General features: G+C 42.2%; 4 protein-coding genes across 4 annotated transcripts; 3 read left to right on the top strand and 1 right to left on the bottom strand.

Annotated features, from left to right (window-relative positions):
• Positions 1 to 271: 271 nt before the first annotated feature.
• Positions 272 to 1359, bottom strand: B0H65DRAFT_252504 (uncharacterized protein). Its single transcript, XM_062822492.1, has one exon. The coding sequence runs from the start codon at positions 1005 to 1007 to the stop codon at positions 396 to 398; it is 612 nt and encodes a 203-aa protein (XP_062679169.1). The 5' UTR covers positions 1008 to 1359; the 3' UTR covers positions 272 to 395.
• A 4827-nt stretch (positions 1360 to 6186) lies between these two features.
• B0H65DRAFT_252495 (uncharacterized protein) lies at positions 6187 to 6651 on the top strand. Its single transcript, XM_062822491.1, has one exon. It carries the CDS (start codon positions 6272 to 6274, stop codon positions 6557 to 6559), a length of 288 nt encoding a protein of 95 aa, XP_062679168.1. The 5' UTR covers positions 6187 to 6271; the 3' UTR covers positions 6560 to 6651.
• Positions 6652 to 7910: 1259 nt separating this feature from the next.
• B0H65DRAFT_510398 (putative CDC25 protein) lies at positions 7911 to 11677 on the top strand (the record flags this gene model as incomplete). Its single annotated transcript, XM_062828398.1, has 3 exons — positions 7911 to 8741; positions 8798 to 11285; positions 11343 to 11677. The coding sequence occupies 3 exons, from the start codon at positions 7911 to 7913 to the stop codon at positions 11675 to 11677; spliced, it is 3654 nt and encodes a 1217-aa protein (XP_062679167.1).
• Positions 11678 to 12197: 520 nt separating this feature from the next.
• On the top strand, positions 12198 to 12577 carry B0H65DRAFT_510397 (uncharacterized protein; the record flags this gene model as incomplete). The annotated part of the gene is made up of 2 exons (XM_062828397.1): positions 12198 to 12407; positions 12431 to 12577. 2 exons carry the CDS (start codon positions 12198 to 12200, stop codon positions 12575 to 12577), a joined length of 357 nt encoding a protein of 118 aa, XP_062679166.1.
• Positions 12578 to 20858: the final 8281 nt, after the last annotated feature.

Raw genomic sequence — 20858 nt, 5'->3', positions numbered from 1 at the left:
GACCAAGTTGGACCAGAGGGGTTCATGAGAGGGGCTCACGAGGGGCAAGAGGGGCAAGAGGGGTCACTTTCATCAAAGAGACCATGACGTTCACATCCACGGACCACGAAGCGAAAGCATCAACAACAGCCAGATGAAGAGTCGGTGATGGCTGCACCGCAAGTTGTTATAGGTTAATCGCTTTGACCGTACAGTATTGACGCGGGCCACGGAACGAACAGGAACGGGTAAGGAAATTTTCGAAATTAGCACAAAGCATGGCAACTGACGGCTCCGAGAACTGCTTCTCCTTTGGGATATTTGTTTTCATATGTTTCTTCAAACTCCGGGATTGCTGCAGGAATAGCACCGGCTTTGGTCGCCGTCCATCGTTACATTTTCCATCCCCTCCCATTTTACCGCTTCGAGGTTCGCTCATCCGTCGCCAGCAATGTGGAACTTAAATCCGGCCTTCTAGCCGGCGTCTTTGGGTGGGTTGCAATCACACGCTGGCTCTGGCTGGCGTCTGGTACTGTCACTCCCTGCTGCGTTCTCCAATCTTTCCAGATTGACATTAGAACAGCGGCCACCGCAACGACGACGGTCGACGACAGCGCACAATGGCACACACAAGACGACGACAAGTTGACAGCGACACTTCCAGGAGGGGTACTTGACCTGCCACTACGGGGTAGAGCGCCATGGATGCAACCCCCCAATTTCTTCGAAGAATATTCCATCGGTCCACTGACAAGGTTCCCGAAGACCAAAAGCGCAAGCGCAACATTCCCGTCGAGAAGACGGAGAGGCTGGTGTGCAGTATCGAAAACGCGTTCTCGGAGACCAGTGGGCAGAATGGTGCCAATCCTGTCAACGGGGCAACCATGGCCGCGCCAATCGGGGGACCATTTTAACTGCGTGGTACTTCCACTCTCCAACACAGTGGTGGATGGCGATTCGCGATTTGCAGGTGTCTTGGCCCTCTCTTTTGCAAGCTTGTGTCTCACGCGATATTCTCGGGCCAACATGACGGACGTCTGTTCTTGTCGTCTGCCGTTCTGCCTCGGTCGCTCGGTCGGCCATCAGGATTTCGTTAGCCGCTTCCTCATCCTTCGGATTTCATGCCTTTTGCTCTAACCAGCAACTATCAATATTTCGATGCCATGTCTTACAGTACGGGGACTGAACCCCCAAACACAATTTGCAAACATGAACAAACGTCTTAAATTTATCCAAGGTACGTCCACCGTTCGTACGATTTGGGATTGACTTTGGACAAGTCGTTTGACAAACAACGCCATTTGCTATGCGCCAGAAATGATATCTCAGCAGTCTTTTCAACAATATCTTCACCCCAAAAGAGAATGTAAATAAACACTGCCGCATCACAACCTGCATTACCACCACGAGCAACACCCACCACCTCGCTGCTCGCTTCATCCTGCGTTCGCGAACAAAAGCCCCACCACCAACCTGAACAAAGTCCATGAGCCAATCCTGTTGTCTCGCAGGTCGTCGAGTGGAGAGACCGCGGGTGGTTTCCGGGGAGCTCAGAGAACGAATGTGGATCCGCTAGCTTGGGATTTTCCGTCCCTTCCACAAGAGATCCCTGTTTACTGGGAAGCTAAAGCACGTTCGGGTAACTTCGAAAAAAGGGGCCCCTGGACGTCGATTGGCTTGTCATAAAGTTCTTGGACAGAGGAAGGGCTTGGCACCAGGAACAGAAACAGGGTCATCGTTTCGTTCGTTCGGTTTCTTTTTCATCATGCTCTTCGAGGTGCGTTTTGTGTTTACGACAGGCACATTTTCGAGATGTGGAAACAAATCGCTTTGACGGGCAACCAGTAACAAAGGGCATCCCCAAATAAAGCACCGGCCCAGCGGCCATTGTCATCTGCTGGCTGAATTAAAAGACAAAACACTCGAAAGCAACACAACCAAACACACCCCTTTTACATGCATTGATATTTGTGTCTGCATGTCTGTAAGTCTTACATAGTACATGCTCGCATTAACACCTTCATTTCACATACATCACCGCTTTCTGCTTTCTGCTATGCTATGCAATGTCATGGCATGCTTTCCATCCTACCATCCCCTTACCATCCCACCAAGATTTCCTCTTGAATGATTTTTTTTCTCCAATTTTATAGTGATCAAAGCTGGAGCGGAAGCCAGGTAGTATATGTTGTAGTAGAGGTTTGTATCGGGATCACCAGCTCGACTTGGATGCCAAAAATTTTTGGGTTTGCGGCTCACGCAGGTACGATGTCGTTTGTGTGGATATATCTTTCAGTTCAGCTGATTTTCTTTGGCGACGGCCTCGACCTTGGCAGGAGCTAGCCATGTTTGCTATGGGATCATCTGCTATGTTTCTTGAGGATATTGAACCACTAAGGTCGGTCAGCTTCACATCAACATAACACCACTGACCGTTCGAAAAGCTACACCGTACCTCAGTCAGAATCTTAGGTAGCTAGGCAAAGCAGTGACTTGAAACTGGCAGGAAGTAGACAGACAGAGCGTGAAAAACACCACTTCTCACAACTTCAGGCATGGAGAAGATAAAGGGCTTCTTGCTGTAAATGTTTACCTCTAACGCTGATGACAACACAATCATCATACCAGTAGTTATAACAGACTCACTGACGAGCCCTACCACAAGGAGATGCGATACTCTTTAGTAAACGTGCTGTCTGGGGAACAATCATATGATCATTTTCTTTATTCTCTCTTATCCAACACCTCCAACAAAAGATCCCTCTACCCAGAAATTCTATTGTTGTCAGAAACATCGGTCATGCGCCCATTGATTAGTGATCCCAATGGAGAAGGAAAAAATGTTATCGCAACCTTTTGTTTTCCCCCTTTTATGTCCTCATTGTTAGTTATCTTCGGCTTCTTCTTCTGGCTACCCCGAAAGATCGTAGGATTGTGTCATCGAATTAAAGGTAAGAAGAATGATCTAATACGAGGAGAAAAAAAAAACAAAAAAACAAAGATGATAATAACAGCATCTTTGAGACCTACCTACTCCACCATTGTTTATTAAGCACAACATACCTACTTGGATCGAGAATCAAATGGAACGATGTACCTGGCGACATAAACTTGAGAGTAATCCAAAATTTGTTCTCTTCTGACAAACGACAACATAAGATCGTGTTGGCATCAAAGCAAACGGAAGACAAATATTTTAGAAACGGCATGTGAAGAAGCCACAGTCATTGCTTTTAGAACGATATCGCATCTTTACTAGTGTCCTCTTTTTGTAGGTATCTACAAACTTTAGGTTGTCAAGAGTTTGTCGAGTGTCATGTTAAGCAGGGCAGCACGCAATCTTTTGCTTGCTTGCAGCGACCCCCAAAAGCATCAAAATTCTTCCGTCACATGCTAGACTAGGTTCTGTAAGAATCTAAGACGACACTCAAATTTCCCATTTCCTCCATCCAACCCACAACATAGGCCTTTGAGAAAATCTGTAACTTGTCGCGTTCTCGACGGATCCAAACTAAGTTCTCTTCTGATCACCACGGCCTATTCTAATAGCATGGCGTTTCTTGATCATCACACGATTAAATACCATCCTTCGTTCCTCCCGCCACGACGTGGACACTCCGGTCAGCCTGCCCCTTACACTTCCATCGTAGGTTAATTAGAACGTATGAGGTTACTCCTCCTCAAGCTACACTACCATTTAAGCTCATGCCGCCGACCACATCTCGAAGTTCCTCCTTTCTTTCCTGTTCTGAATGTTCGTTCGTGCACCCATATCAAGTTCAAGCTTCATGAAGCCTAAACTCTTGAACAGGGCTGGCTAGAAATCGTCATACCAACCAACCCCATCAGTTTTCTTTCATTCCCTTCTCCTTTTTCGTTAATCATACATAAAGTACCTGATTCTTGACTCTGGATTCAGGTAGCACAAACCCCCTTGCCGCTTCTCAGCCTCATCAGCTTATTACCTTATATACCGTGTAACCCGACAAACCTTACCAAGTTGTTTGTCTGAAACATGATAACTTCGAACAATGATTATTGTGTAGGCACCTAGAGGTATCTGAAAGGCTAAAATACGATCGGATTATGTTCTCTCTTTCGGTCCGAGTGAGTGAGTGTTCTGGTGTTCTTACCCGTAGGAGCCGTTTGGTAAATGAATGGATGATTTTGAGCGGCAGATTTATCCGGGTAGAGATGATGTATGTGACTTAGTTACGAAGCAGTAGACATGGAGGACTGTCATTCACTCGTTGTACCTACTGGCGGACGACTTTACAAAAGAATTCGTAGGTGGATCGCCTTTTAGTTTCGTCTTTAGTGCTTTCTTAATAGTCCTTCGGAAGGCCTAGATAAGGCTTCTCGTCCGAGAATATCGTTTCAAATACTATTCATTTTGGAGCGGGGACGACTCTTTCTCTCCTCGCCACCTATGTAGCAGTCACTTTCTCCTGCTGCCAACCCAGAGCCCACATGGCGTCCGTCTCTTTTGGTCTTGGCTCTTATTTCCAATCGTGCCGCCTACTATGCTTAGACAAGAGTCTTTCTCGAAGCCTGGAACCCGCCGATAGCCGTGGCCTTTTTCTTTTTAAGCAAAGCGTCAAATGCAATCTTATCATTTCGGCTTCAGGGGCCATGGTATGCCTAAAGTGACAATGGAACACGTGGGTATGGGAATGGCATTCATTCATCGTGACGGACGCCAGGACAGGAACTTTCCTAGTCCTAGTGCTAGCCCTAGTCCCGCACTTGCTTCCGCTGACATCGTGATCCGTGATGACTACATAACTGGCCTTCCCTTGTCTGGTCTTGCCGAGCCGTGAGAGCGGCCCTGCTACCGGGCCGATGTCTGGGGTCCCACGTTTCTTCATCATGAAGCGCTTCGGATGACATCCTTGGGTCCCTAGTCAACGGGATTTCCGTTGCTGCTGGATGGGATGCCACGAGGTGGACTACCTCTACCTAGCCTAATGTCATCTCCCTCTCCGTCTGGGCACGTGTGGACAGGATGTTGTGTAATTCCCGCGACACTGGTCCAATCCGGCCAGGGCCTTGGCAATCCCTCTGTTTCATCATGGACTTAACGTGGGGGGATTGATCGAAGAAAGTATAGAGCGTGGGACATGATAGAAAGAGACCGATAGTCCCTAGGTTCTGTCCTGGGATCTTTTCGTGAATTTTGTTGACCTGCCTGATCAGAATGTGAATGCGGTGGTGAAGTTTCGAGGGCGGCTTGTTATCGACAAAAGGCATTGATGGGCTTTGTGGGCTTCCTAATCAAGCAGTTGTCGTCGAGTTGAGGCGCAGTCTTTTAGTTGCGATATATTTTGTGGGGGGTGGGGGGCTCTTCATCTCCGAACGTCGTCCGTCCGTGCCTCCGTCTTCACATCTCTAGGGGGTGGGAGGAAAAGGAAGACAAGACATGGAGCACGTTGCCTGGCTTTCGGTAGAGAGACCGGTTCAGGGCAGTGGGAGGAGAAGACATGCAGATTAGGAGACCCTGCCCGGCTGACAAGCTCAATGCGTGTAACAGACGACGACAGAGACGGATCGAGCAATGGCGTGCAACAGGGCAAATTAAGGGACGGTAGCTTACCGTACCCGTGGGGCTTCCACGCCTTGCACGGGTGCATGTCCTTGTTTCCAGAAGGCGTGGAAGCACGGTGGAAGAGCCGCGGAAGGGAAGCCCCCTCGATGTGGCCGGAGCTTTGTCTCTTTGGGGTTTGGACTACTGGATCGTGTTTGGTCGTTTTGAGCCAAGGTGATGACGAGAAGAGGAATATTCGATAGTAACGGGAACATATCCTGGCGCTCGGGCCTGCCTGGTGTTGCAATAGTTTGGACGGTCCGTGTTTTATGGATGAGATGAACGAGTCCAAGCTGTCATTGTCAACAATCAGACAATGGGTTGCCAGACTGCCGGGAACGCTGGTTGTACTGAGCTGTGAGAGAAGCCTGTAAAAGTGCTACTATACGAAACCGGCAACCGCATCGAAACATTTGCGGTTTCCGATCGTTTTCCTGCGGGATCTGGAGGAAAAGTCAACTCTTCATTTCGGACTTTTTTATTTTGCAGAAATTAGCATCTGGGTAAAACATGGATGGCATCGCCGCGGCATTCTAAGCGAACCGAAAAGAGTCCAGTTGGTGATTTCTCAAGAGGGAACACAGTGTGTCCGCGCCAGCTCACCAACTGTACGCGATCGTCTTGGCTCACTCTAACGAGGTACCTTTCTCCGTGTGCGAGAGCGTCCCAGGTACCTCGACGACCTGATTGACTGGAGGGCTGACTTGAATGCAGCACCGAGTTACTTGCATGGTGGGGGCCGTGCTTTCCCTTTTGGGTGTAGCTGCCATTTGGTTGCAAAGAGGTTGCCAAACACTTTTTCTCAAAGGCCCGGCCGAGTCCGTTCAGTCTTTTCGTCAGATTCCGAGTTGTCCAGGTCCAGCACAGCGACCATGTCGTACCTCGTACCCCGTACCGATCTACTGCCTGATGCTTCGGTTGATCAACGAGGTCGAGGCCAGCAATGGGACTCTCTTTATGGTTTATTTCCTCGAGTGCATAATATTGCACGTCTGAGAAGTTGATGTTAGCATTTCTTTGTTACCAATGGGATGTGTATGCTGAACAAAAGAGACTTGTCGCAAATGGCACTCTTTAAGATTTGAGATGCAAGTCGAGAGGCGGATTGATGCAAGCTACGAGGGGATGAGGAATGAACGAGGGGAGGGCTTGGAGGGAAAGTGGAAGCCGAAAGGGTCCATACTGTTATGGATCCCACATCCAGGCCGCCCCTTACCTTACCAATCAGTCCAAGAGACGAATTGAGCACGAGCCAATCAAAGGCCTAGAACCGTTGGAGAGCGGGAAAGAGCGAGGGACTCGCAAAGTGAGGACCCTCAGTTGGTCAGTCCCCTCCCACAGTGGAGGTGGGCAAGTCCCCAACCCCATTGCGCCCAGTGCTCCCTACGACCTGACTGTCCATTCGTCCTACCACACACTGCAGTGCAAGGCCATCCACTCTCTGCTCCCGCTCTCCTTGACTTCTCCCTCTCAAGAAGAGACGCCCCCCGCCTAATGTATTTCACCTGGGCACCTCACCCCCTTGCTGGATAGGTCCGTCCAGTCTTTCTGCCCCAACTGAACAACCTATGGTTCTTCGTTGAACTCTCAGTCAAAAAGGCAAATCGGATGCCGGGAAAGTGACGAGACAATCGACCATCCAACCGCCCCCTGGACGCTCGCGACCCGGGCACACGGGCACGGAGAGACACCATCCAAACTCGACAAACATTCAACGGACGATCCAAGAGCAACGCAGCCTCGACCGACCCCCTTCTGCTGCATTCCGATCCCACAAACCAAGAGGACCGCGCGAACCAGAACAGAGAAAGACGAAGAAGACAAGGACGTGTCGCGACCGACAGGAATTCGGACCACCGTCATCATCACGCCGGTTACCTAGACCTAGACCTATACCTACATGCCTGATCTTGCATCAGCCCTTTCTCTCGCTAGACTCGAAGAACAAAAGACCACCACACCAAGTAGCGGTCGGCGAATCGACGCCCGTGTTGCCTCACTTTCTCACCACTCCTTACCCGCCGACGCCTCAGCCTTCCGACCACTCAGATGCGACAACTGTTCTTTCGATAGCCTCTAGCGCCCAGTAAACTTTTGGACCACCCTTCCCATCTAATTCCCGCCGACGTCAGACTTTTAAAATAGGGGATAAGCTGTATCGGCTCGATACGCAATCGCATCTGTCCCTCAGCATCATTCACGTCGACCTAGCGCACCTTGGACGCTCGACTTCTGCACAGTCTACTGTACATCACACCACCCGAGGCTCAGCGACCGGAACATGATCTTCGACCCTTGACATTCCACACCATCGCTTGCTTCTACCCGTTACCACGACACTCTCAATATGCTAATGACACAGACCCCTGTGTCGCTACTTCAGGGTCAGAATACCACCAGTTCCTACAATACCCAGTCCCAGAAAGCAACCTACGATCGACGCGACCCCGACTTAAGCAACGCGACCACTTTGGTCGACCCTAACGACTCCTCGTTTTATTTTGCGACCGACTCTGTTGAACCCATGAATGGCGTTGCAGGCACGGCGCCCGCGGGCACCATGTATGTCCGCGCGCTGTACGATTACGAGGCAGACGACAGGACCAGTCTTAGCTTTCACGAGGGCGATATAATCCAGGTTATCACACAGCTCGAAAGTGGTTGGTGGGATGGTGTCATCAACGGTGTCAGAGGATGGTTTCCTAGTAATTATTGCGAAGTAATCCCTAGTCCCGATGAAGCTCCCGGCGAGACCGAGGATAAAGCCACCCACGAACAAGTAGTAGAGGAAGAGGCCGAAGACCACGATGTCTACCACGAAAGTTTTGACGAGGATGATGCGTCGGATCGCGATGATGACCCCGATTCCCTTCCCATCGAGGGAACCGATGGCGGCAGGGCTGATTTCTGGATCCCTCAAGCCACCCCCGACGGCCGCTTGTTCTACTACAACACTATGACCGGCGAGAGCAGCAATGAATTGCCGCTAGAGTCGCCTGCTTCGATTAACGAGACCGGTCCCCGCGACCGCATGACTGTGACGATACCCGAAAGGACCAGGCCGCCTCCCGAGATGATGGCACGTGGTTTGACCCAGGATGAAGAGGACGAAGACGATATCACCTCAGCCTCGGAAGTCGAGGGCGAGACGTTCATGAATGCATCCAGAGGATCACTCGTAAGTCCAGAATACCTGATTACATTTGAGAAAATGAGGGGCTCACTCCAATACAGCCCAAGAACCGCCGCTTTTACGATGGTGTCTCACCGTCCACGTCCATGGATTCTATCAACGGACAGCCCTCCGGTAACAGGGGCCGCAACGAGACATATTCAAACGGTCATCACCATCCAGTGCCTATGACATCGACGACGGCATTCACTAGCGCAACTTTCAACCTCCCTACCGCCGCTACAATTCCTCGATCCTTCTTTGACGATGGTACTATGCAACCTCTCACTTGGAGCCGACTGGTTGCCAACATGAAAAAGGCAATTGACCGTTATCGGGAGGCCATCAAGAACAACCACCGGTCCGAGTACGTTGCACGCGCCGAAGACATCTCTGACCATTTGCGCCTTCTCCTGGCGGCTGGTTCGGGGACAACCGACAACCATTCCGGTCAGCCTTCCATCATCTCGACCAACAAGGCGCTATATCCTCATTTCCGAGACATGATGTCAAAGTTTTCCAAGCTGGTGATTTCTTCGCACATTGCCGCTGCCGATTGGCCCAACGCCGAGTCTGTCCAAAAGTGTCTGCAGGAGGCCGATGGCGTTCTTATGGGAGTTTACAGCTATGTCGAAGTTGCTAGGCAGCAGAGGGGCGAAGACATTCCTCGGCTGTTCCCTGGGTTCGTAATTGGGTCCAACTCTGGCGGGAGCTGGCAGACTAATGGTCTTGGCCCTCACGATCCCATTACCTCCAACTTTCTTGATGACGAGGAGGGCGTAGTGGAGCCCACTGCCATTCTCGACAACAAGTTGCTAGAAAGGCTGGATGAGCAGAAGCGTATGCTGGTTTCCAGCATTCGAGAACTGGACAAGAGCTTGGTTGTCACGGATAAGGTGTTGACTCCTTTCAGACACGAAGTGATTGGCAACAACATCTGCGCAGCCGGTGGCAAGGTCGTGGACATGTTCAGGCCATGGATTGCCATGATTGAGTCTATTGACCTTTCTTGCCTTGGTAGCAACGGGTTCCAGCAGCCGCAGCTTCTTGATTTCGCGACAAACAAGCAAAGTTTGTATGACAACATATCCGACCTAGTACTTGGCTGCCAGGCCGTCGCTGGCCCGCTCGCCGATGAATGGTCTGAGGTTCGGGGCCATGCCTTGGAAGAGAGGCTAGACTATGTTCGTCAGTGTGCTCGAGCATTGGAGACCAACTCCTCGCACATTGGCTTCTCCCTCCAACTACTCTCAGAGCAAGTCCAGATGGTCATGCAGCAACAAGCAGAGGCTCGTGCACGTGAACCTGTTCAACGAGCGCCGCTTAACAGAGCTGATTCGTCGCCATATGAGCGGCACATGAGGACTGACTCTGCCTTCTTGAGACCGGTATTGATGAGCTCAGCATCATTTTCGGAGGGCGACCCTACTGCTCCTACATTCCAGCGTAAGGGTGACCCGTCAAAGATGAAGAAGTTTTTCGGAGAAGATCCCACCCCGATTCAGCCTGTGGACGACACGCCTGAGTTCTTGCGTCTGGACTACGAAGCCGAGCTATCTTGGGATCAGAAGGTGCAGCCGCCCGTCGTCAAGGGTGGTACTCTCCTCGCTTTGGTGGAGCAGCTTACCCGCCACGACAAGCTTGATTCGAACTTCAATAACACCTTCCTGTTGACGTACAAGTCCTTTACTTCGGCTCGCGAACTGTTCGAGCTACTCGTAAAGAGATTCGGCATCCAACCACCCGAGGGCCTTACTCAGGCCCAGTTTGAGCAGTGGCAAAATAGCAAGCAGAAGCTTATCCGCTTCCGAGTGGTCAACATTCTTAAGAACTGGTTTGATAACTTTTGGATGGAAGATCAGAGTGAGGAGACAAAGGAGCTTATCCGTGATGTCTACAACTTCGCCAATGACACAGTGAAGTCGACAGAGACACCAGGTTCTAAAGGCTTGATCACCGTCCTGGACCAGCGACTGAGCGGCAAGGAAGTCAACGTTCGTCGCATGATCCAGACGGTCAACCAGAATACCCCTGCGCCAATCATGCCAAAGAACATGAAGAAGCTCAAGTTCCTGGATATCGATGTCACTGAGTTTGCTCGCCAGCTTACTATCATTGAGTCGCGGCTGTACGGCAAGATCAAGTCTACAGAATGTCTCAACAAGACATGGCAGAAGAAGGTTGCCGAAGGGCAGCCAGAACCAGCACCTAATGTCAAGGCCCTTATTCTGCACTCGAACCAGATGACCAACTGGGTGGCTGAGATGATTTTGGCGCAAACCGATGTTAGGAAGCGTGTTGTCGTCATAAAACACTTTGTTGCCGTTGCCGACAAGTGCCGGGGTCTCAACAACTTCTCTACGCTTACATCGATCATTTCAGCACTGGGAACCGCTCCCATTGCCCGCTTGAAGAGAACATGGGATCAGATTCCTCAACGCGTTCTCGCGACGCTTGAAACCATGAGGAAGCTCATGGCCAGTACTAAGAACTTCGGTGAATACAGAGAGGCGTTGCATCTATCCAACCCTCCATGCATTCCTTTCTTTGGTAAGAAACCATAGCGAAGCCCCATTTTCTGCTTGAATGCTAACCTGAGATCCTTAGGCGTGTATCTTACGGATCTTACCTTCATTGAAGATGGTATCCCTTCGATTCTGAAGAAGACGAACCAGATCAACTTTGCAAAGCGGGCGAAGACCGCAGACGTTATCGGAGATATCCAGCAGTACCAAAACGTCGCATATTCGCTACAGCCAGTACCCGAACTTCAGGACTATATCTTGTCCAATATGCAAGCCGCCGGAGACGTGCACGAGATGTACGACAAGAGTTTGCAAATCGAGCCCCGCGAGAGAGAAGATGAGAAGATCGTCAGGTATGTAGAGCCAAAATTACGCCAGGTAGCTTGTGATGGGGGTGCTTTTTACTTAGCGAGGTGATGAAGGGAGGACGGCATGGGCACGCAATCTTGTTCGGGCTCGTACTTCTCCGGACATCACTCGACTTGGCTTGCAGTTCTAGCTTTGTCCCTTCCCGCACCCCTTTGTGACCCTGGATTCAACCGGGCCAGCACATTCACCACCCTTTTGCATTGTTATTTGTGCGGATCGTTAATGCTTTTTTGTTTTGCTTTACAGAGTTTTGGCCGAGTCTGGATTCCTATGATCCAACAACCTCCACGTATCTTCCGTCCGACGCCGAGCCAATTTCACGTCGACGATTCTGTCGAAAGTACCACAGCGAAAAACGCTCCGCTTAGCTGCCTTCCTTCCGAGCAGCGCTACAGAGTACCTCACGTCGGCCAAGCCGCTCTGTCATATATAATATACTCATTACGAGGTAAAAAGTGTTTGTTCAGCTTAATGTTGCTGAGCACTTATGGTCATCCTTCAAGACCCAAGATGCCCGGCAAACAATTCTTTCTCTTCAACACTCGTGTCGCGGAACGTCGGACTTATGATGGTTTCGTTACTCCACGTAACATACTGGACGCCATTCGATGACAGGGACTATTTTTGGGGGCGAGCACTGCTGCGCCAACGAGGACTAGCAGCAATACTGGAGCTTAATCGAACGCCAAAAAGCTGGTCACCTCCGAAGCAAATTACACCTGTGGAACCAATTCAAAAGAAGAATCCAAGGGAGAGCCTACGCATCCTACTCTCTTCCGTGAAGCAAGAGGGAGGATTGAGCCGCGTGTGGGGTGGGTTGGGATGAATGTAAAGGGTCAATTGGATGAGGAACACAAACGGGGGCTCGCTGCAGAAGTATCTGTTGAGGCACGAAGAAGCAATCGAACGATACCACGAGATGAGGTTGAGGATGAAGACATGGTCTGAGATGGGGATATATCCAAACGCTATTTGCCTTGATGTAAAAGAAGAGGAGAGAGAGGCATAGATCTACTTACTCTTGTTGTCACAAGATTTCGTGTTGAAAGAACATTCAAGCGGCTATGGTGGGAAACATTATATGGATGGCAAGGTCTACCAATATTACTACTACTATACATACGTACAGGTTAGGTTCAATGGATCTATGGATGGAATGCTAGGGTTCAACAAAGACATTTTTTTCCTCAAGATCTTTTGCAGCATTGTTTAAGCGTGGTGATATCGATACAATAATGGTGGAATTGTTCATCGTTGTTTATTTTGTAAAATGAGGACTAGTTCTATGCATACCTCGATGTTTAGACCCCCCAAGTACGGAATCAGACACACCGATACACAACCGCTCAGGTATTAATTAGATCGATCAGAATGCAATCTGTTCACATACCTTCACCGGTGAGCAATGAAGTAAGTCAAAATACCCAGAGGCACATGTCCCGAACGTATCTCGGAAACTTTCCCACATCCCCCATCGCACGGATGTCGCCCGCCCATAGTACATAGCCGAGGCCGAGGCCCAGATCACCTGGTGGTCCTCCTCACCGGCTCCCCCCGCTTTCATGACTCTGACCTGTTGGACTACGTTCTCCGCATTTCCCCGGATTTTCCATAACTTCCATTGTTGCCCACTTGTCCACTTCCTCGCGTGTACCCCATCAATTTGAGGGGATGAGGATGATCCCAGTCCATGGTAGCATGGAATAGTATGGAGTTGCGGTTGCGGCTGCAGCCCCGGCTCCCGTTCGAAGAGTTTGAGAAGAGGGGGTCAGGTAGGTTTTGTAGTATACGATTTGGATGCCGGAAGTTGCCAGGTGCTCCGCTGCTAGCAGTGTCTAAGAGATCCCCGGACGGGACTTGACAAGACCAGTTTTTGAAACTATTTACATGTTACAGGCGAAATGGTTATCTGTAACGGGGACGGATGTTGCCGTATCCAGACACTCGTGTAAGTTCATACATCCGGGATTCATTAGGGATGAATCACTGACTTTTTTTTTCAATAGTATATCCAGAAGGTCCTCAACGATGGGACTAATTTTATAATCATCTGTTTCTTCAAAGAATAGGTAGAATTCTTTCACAAAGACTTTAGTAAATCCTTCGAATTGGATATAAATTATAAACATCTTTCCAGTATAGAAAATAGGGAGGTTATCTGAGGCTTCTACTTAGAATAATTAAGACGATGTAAGTTGTTAAGTTATTCCGAATTTATCTCCGATAGATCTTTAACTCCGATAGCTATCCTTCTTATCCGGATCCTTACCAATGCCGATTTGCCAAAAATGTACGCTCTTACCTTTAAAATGGTATTTAAAATCTTTAAAGTCAATTATAAATATATAGTTAAGTAGCGGGAATTGTTTAGAAAGGGTCTTTATGGTATTACTATAGACTAAAACTTTAAAGTAATTATAAATACGTTATTTTATTTTAAGATCCTTCTATAATATATTCTTATTAACTCCTTAATTAATTGATATGGGTTTTTCGGCGTATATTTCTAAGATAGATCCCTACCCCCGTAAGGTTATATATTTCGTTCGTTATATAGTACGATTTTATTATATTTATTTCAAGCGTAGTATTAAAAGGTATGTAAAGAATAATCTTTAATTTTGCTAATAAATGGAAGGGTTATTTATATATTTAACCCTTAATAAATATACGTAACTTTGCTACTATTTAAAATGTAAATTGAAGATTATCTATAATTGTTTTTAGATTTATTTAAGATAGATCCTAAATAGAGCTTTAATTAATTATTCTATAGGTAATTCGCGGGAAGAAATTCGGAATTGGGTTCAAAATAAGAGTATCCTAATTATTCGCGCTAGGTATAACTACGCTTACTCTAATATAAATTAAGAAATATAGGATATATTTCGATTAAATACTAATATAGTCGAAATACTATATTAATAATCCTACTATTAGAGTGATTAGTTTATATTGTTATTTCCTTATATTTATACGTAAATTATTAATAAAAATTTATTATTAATATATTATAATTAATTCATTAGTAGGAATATAAGATTCGATCACTATTTTATAGCATATAAATAGGTTTGGATAAAGTATAGTATTAAATTCGGGTATCGAATTAATTTACTAATAAATTAATTGAATTGTAATATAACGAGGGTAGATAGTAAGTTACTAATAAATTAATAATTTATCTGATATATCAGTGGCTAATTTAATATAAATAAATGGAAAAGAGATAGTACGCTTATAATAGAGAAGGTAGTTAAGAAGGTACTAATCTTCTTTAATTTAATAACCCCTCTTCGTCTTTTAATTCCTTCTTTTATTTCTATTTTATAAAATAGAGTAGGATTAATATTTAATAATTCCCCGGTTATACTATTATTCTAAGCCTTTAACGACTATTAACCCTTTATAAAAGTTATATTTTTTAGTATTACTACTCTAAGGTCAATTTTAGATATATCCTAGATAAATTGGTAAAACGGCCTTAGAAATTTAATGTATATATTAGACGTCGATTATTTTAAATACTTACTTTACGGTTATGAATATCGGTTTAAAGGGTAAAAAAAATATAAATTGAGGAGAGAGATAGAAAATTAATACGCGCTATCGAATTTAAGAATATATTTACGAAACGAATAGAAGCGGAAGTTATAAATATTAAAACATAAAAAGAAAATACTGAAGCGTAAATAAAATTATTTTAATTAATAAAGGAAGGTAAATTTTAAGAGTAGGAAATATTTATTTTAATTATTAATATAATTTGTATATTCCCTATAAATAATTTACTTTTATTAGGTAATATACTATATACAATTACGAGTTTATATAAGAATTTAAAGTAAATAGTAACGCTTATCCATTTATAGCATTACCTCTATAAAACCCTCCTTATATATAATTAATTCTACTATCATATAATTAGAAATACTATAATAATTACAATTACCGAATATTTATTATATTACTACAATTAATAAAAGTAAAAAATAGAAATTTAAAAAAAGAAATAAAGATACTTTTATTAAATATTTAAAACGCCTTATGTAAACCTTTAATTAAAATATATTATTTTTCTATAGGAAAGGTCTAACTTGGTCAATATTCTATAATATTTATTCTCTTCGAAATAAATTTATATATATAAAGTATAAAACCCCCCCCCGGGTCGTCCTTTCTTATCCTTCCTTTTCCTCCTTTTTATAATTCGCACCTTCCCTTTTATTTCCTTATAAAGAAATAATTTACTAAAAACTCTTAATTGATACTCTATTACCCTATATAAGTAAATTTATAATTATAATCGAACGATAAAATTTCTATATAAAAAAACAATATCTAAGCAAATTTATAATTATAATCGAATAATAAAATTTCTACGCGGAGAAATAATATATTATAAACAATTCTAATACGGATAGTAATTAAAATACTATCTAGTCTAGGCGAACTAATATAGTAAAGAATCCTAATCCGAACCCCCTTTTAATTTTATTCAATAATACCGACTTCGTAATATTATCCTACTTCTATTACCCCCCCTTCTTCTAATATCGCTTAAATAATAATAAATAAACTAAAAAATATAAGAAAAATTATTATAAAAATATATTAATCAATAAAGGATATTTACTCTACTCTAACTATTACAATATAAGGATAATCGTCTTATACTTTAACTTCAGTAATAGTATTAAAATTCTTAATTACTATAAGGGAAATAATATATACCCGGTCGTAGGCTTTGAAATTGTAGTAGTTAGCGAATTTATTTGTTTGTTTAAATTAGGCTAAAACCTTTTTGGCTACGGCTACGACGTTTCCCTATTTAAAATAGGAATTAAGGTAGGTTAAAAACTCCTCGTCCGTAGATTAAATCTATACAGTTGAATAGTAAGGGTTATTTAAAATCTTTTGAAGGTATTTAGTAATAGTAATTTTAATTTCGCCGCCTAAATAAAATATTGTATATAATAGCTTAGTCCTCTGATTAGGAAAAGTATAAATATTAATTATTTATTTAGTACGAATATTAGTATATTAGGCTATAAAAGAGTTATAATATTTAAATATATTAATTTCCTCGCCCGTAAAATAATTAAGATTTTTATGAAAATTATAATAATAATTATTATTATTTTAGGGTTGAAGGGTAGGAGTAGGGGGAAGAGGGGAGGGAAGAGCGGGTAGGAAATTATTATTTTTACCGCTATTAAGGAAGCTTCTACTTTTATTACCGCTAGGACTTTTAAGATAACTAGAATTTTTAGGACTTTTAGGACCGTTAGGGCCGTTAAGCTAATTGAAATTAAATCCTCTACTGCTAGGACTACTACTTATATTAAAACCTGGGCCCGATCCTCTAAGGTAATTATTATTAGGACCGCCGCCTATATTGCCGAAGCTAGCCATACCCGATCTTTTAAGGCCTTTATCGTTAGGACCGATATTTATATTAGTACTATTAATATTATTTATACCCGATCCTCTAGGGCCGCTATTATTAATATTTCAAGTACTAGTATTATAAACCTAGTTCGCTCCTTTAGGGACCTTCTCTATACCTTTATTTTCGATTAAGGCTTTAAATTTAATTATATCAGCATTAATTTATGCTTTACCTTTAGCGATAATTTTATTTTCCTTAATAAAACGATGATTAATTTAGACATCCTTAATTTACTTTTAGGCCTTAGCGAATTTTTCGCCGGAAATTTTTATTACGATGTTAATAAATATAATTTTAGTTAGTACTTTAATTAATTGGGCGTAACTATCCTTTAAAATTGTATTAATTATTTTTCATAAATTGAGGAAATTTTAATAGTCGCCCTCCTTTTAATTAATTGTAGCCGTTAGGTTATAATCGAATTGGGTTTTATTTTATTCGAGAGTAGCTACTTTGAATTATAATAAAGTATTATTATTAATAATTAGGTTATATTAGGCTTATAGAGTATTAAATTATTCAATAAGTTGCTTTTTCGTAGCCTCTAAGGTATTAATGCGTTTTGTCGCCTTCGTAGCGTCGATTTTAATGTTTTTAATATAGGTTTTGGCCTCCTATTCGAATTGGAACGCCCGGTTCTATTAGGTTGTAACCTCTTTATTTAATTCGTTAATTTTCTTATTGAAGTAATAAAGTAACTTTATAATTTCTTCGTAATTACATACTTGTATCGCGAAGTCGGGTAAGACCCTTAGGCTTAAATTGGGGTTATTATTATAAATAGCTAATAGAGCGTTAAAATTATCTAATAATGACGGAAAGATTGTAACGAGGTCGATTTAATTATCACTAAGGATTTGGGCGTTAAATATTTTGTTTAATCGATTAGAAATAAAAAAAAAGATATTTACTATATCGTTCTTCTACGACGCTTACGCTTACGATATTTCTAAGTGCTTACTTAGTATCGATTATTGTTATAATAAGTTCTTAATTTGAGACGGGCGATTATACGATTCGCTAAAAAGTAATATTATGAAGACTAGGTTATTACGATAATTCTTATTAAATTTAATCAATCTGAAATTATTCGTTACGCTTTAATATGAAGGTTAAATATAATAAAGTATTATAGGGCGCGAGTAAGTACTAAAGTAAGACTTTAATTGTTATACGAAGAATAGGAAGAGAATCCTGTATGCGTACGAGAACTATATAGGGTATAGGGTGTAGGTCTATAGATATAGACCCACCTAGAATAGCTATGCCGTTATATGATGGTAGTTTGTGCCCAGATTGCTGAATATGCTATAGCCAGATAGCTGTACTCAGCTGGCTGCACTAATGTAGTATATGTGCATGTGTACTTATATATAAGAATAAGGCAGTAATGCCTATAACAGACCGATTGCGGTTTTTTAATACCTTAATTAGAAAGTTCGAATTCCTCCGCTAATAAAATATCCTTCGACTTTATCCTTAATAAGGGCTACCCTACTCCTCCTTATATATTATCATCCGCGTCTTTTTTTATAGGCTTTTACTTCGATAAACGTATAGAGGACGAAATTTATTACCGTTTCAAACTATAGAAGGCGGTATTTAATATAAAAAGACTATATTAACCTACGGCTAAATATTACAGTAAAATAATTATAAAAACAAAATTAGAGCGCTTTTCCCAGAAAAATAAAATTATTACCTAAAAGGAATTCGATTCTTTCAGTTTTATAAATAAACTTTAAACTATCTACTATTAAAGATTGCCGCCGCCGCCAAAGAATTATAAATCTTTTAATTACTACCTCTTCGGGGACTTCTTTAAAGAAATAGAGTAAATCTATCTCAATAACTATAAAGAAATAAGGATTTAAATAAAGGTCGATAGGGACGAACCTAAAATTAAAAAGAAACAATTATTTAATTATATATAAATATATACGTACAAGTTCTTTAAAACCGGTAAGTTTAATAAGGTTAAAGTACGTCTCGTCGTACGTAGAAACTAATAAAAGAAGGAAATAGGATAAGAAATATATACTTCTATATTCGCTAGCCGATTCTTCCATACCTTTATCACTATAACTATACGCTTTAACTTCGAATTTATTTAATATAACGCCGTTAATACCTTCATTAACGCTTATATAAGTAAGGAAATCTATATATATATATACCCTTAAGGTATTAAATATTAAGTAAAATATTAAAGATTATAAAAGTATTATATGAGTTATAGTATTCCCCGCTTCTTTAATAACGTAAATTTATTAATACATTTACTACCCTAAATTTCGAAACGGTCCTAAAGGAACCCTATATCCTTATTGATAATAAAGTATTTGTCATCTATTACATTAATAATATTATCTTTACCTTCTACTATAATAAAAGCGAAGAAGCTAATAGATATATAAATAACCTTAAATAACGATACTATCTTACTAGAAATAAAGAGCTATAAAAATTCTTAAGTATCGAGATTATATAAAACCGTAAAATACGAAAGATCTAATTATTTTAATAATTATACCTATAAAAGATCTACTGCCTTACAAACGATAAAAGAATAACATAGCTACCTATAACTAATATTTTTATACCCTTTAAAAATAAAGTATTTAGTAAATTAATATACTAATATTAGATTAAAATCAACTCTATTCTCTATACAATAATCATAACACGACCGGATATTACCTTCGCTACAAGCCGCCTCGCTAAATATAATTACAACTCTAGCCTAAACTATTATAAAATTATAAATAAAATATTATACTACTTATATACTATCATAAATATAGCATTATACTATAGAGGCGAAGATACCTTATAAATTATATTAAATATATCCATTATAAATAATTCTATAAATCGAAAGAATTTATATAATTTTATAATTAAACTCTTTAATAGTCTAGTATACTAGGGAACTACTAAATAAATAACCGTAACTATATTAATAATTAAAATAAAGTTTATTATCTTCTTAAACGTAGTAAAAGAAATTATTTTTATAATATATCTAATACGAAGCTTAATTATAAAATTTGTAAATCCCATCCCTACTATCGATTATAATAATAAGCAAACGATTAGAGTAATAACGGTCGAGGCCTCCAAACTAGTAACTAAACTAAAGTACGTAGATATTTATAAGTATTAACTTAAATAAGAAATTATAATTAGAATTATTAAAATTAAGTATTTAAAAATAGCAAAAATACCTATAGACAATTTAACGAAGGTACTATCTGCGCAAAAACATATAGAATTCAAGGGATTATTAAGAATAATTTCAATTAAAGAAAAGAAGGAAAAGAAGGAATATATAATAAATTATATTAAATTAAAAAACGTAGAGGAAATAGTTAGAAATGGGAAGGGAATATATGAATAGCTTCAACTTTATTCCCAAAAGGGATTTCAATTAGGGAAGTATATCAATTTAGTGGGCTATATCTAGCCAATAAGACGAGAGTTCTATAAGAGGACTAGCCTCCCAGCCAGCCCAATAGCGCTGCAGACCTCCCTAATACTCTGGGATCCCCCAACCTATGTGTGCAGTCTTTCTACTCCACACACTTGATCAATACAGCGATCAACCTATATTCTCTACATTCACATAACCGTGCAATCTAACACCTCGTCGTCCCCATATTTCTCACCCAATAACTTACAACCAGCCTCAACCACTTATAGCTAGCTCACCCGCTTTTGCAAGCCTACTGCAGCGTGATCCGGTAGTGTGTTGAATGGCGTGCAGTAGTGTACCGC

This window comes from Neurospora tetraspora, assembly GCF_033439725.1.
Source record: "Neurospora tetraspora strain CBS 560.94 chromosome Unknown B0H65scaffold_6, whole genome shotgun sequence".
Classification (NCBI taxonomy): domain Eukaryota; kingdom Fungi; phylum Ascomycota; class Sordariomycetes; order Sordariales; family Sordariaceae; genus Neurospora; species Neurospora tetraspora.
This window is presented reverse-complemented; position numbering and strand designations above follow the sequence as displayed.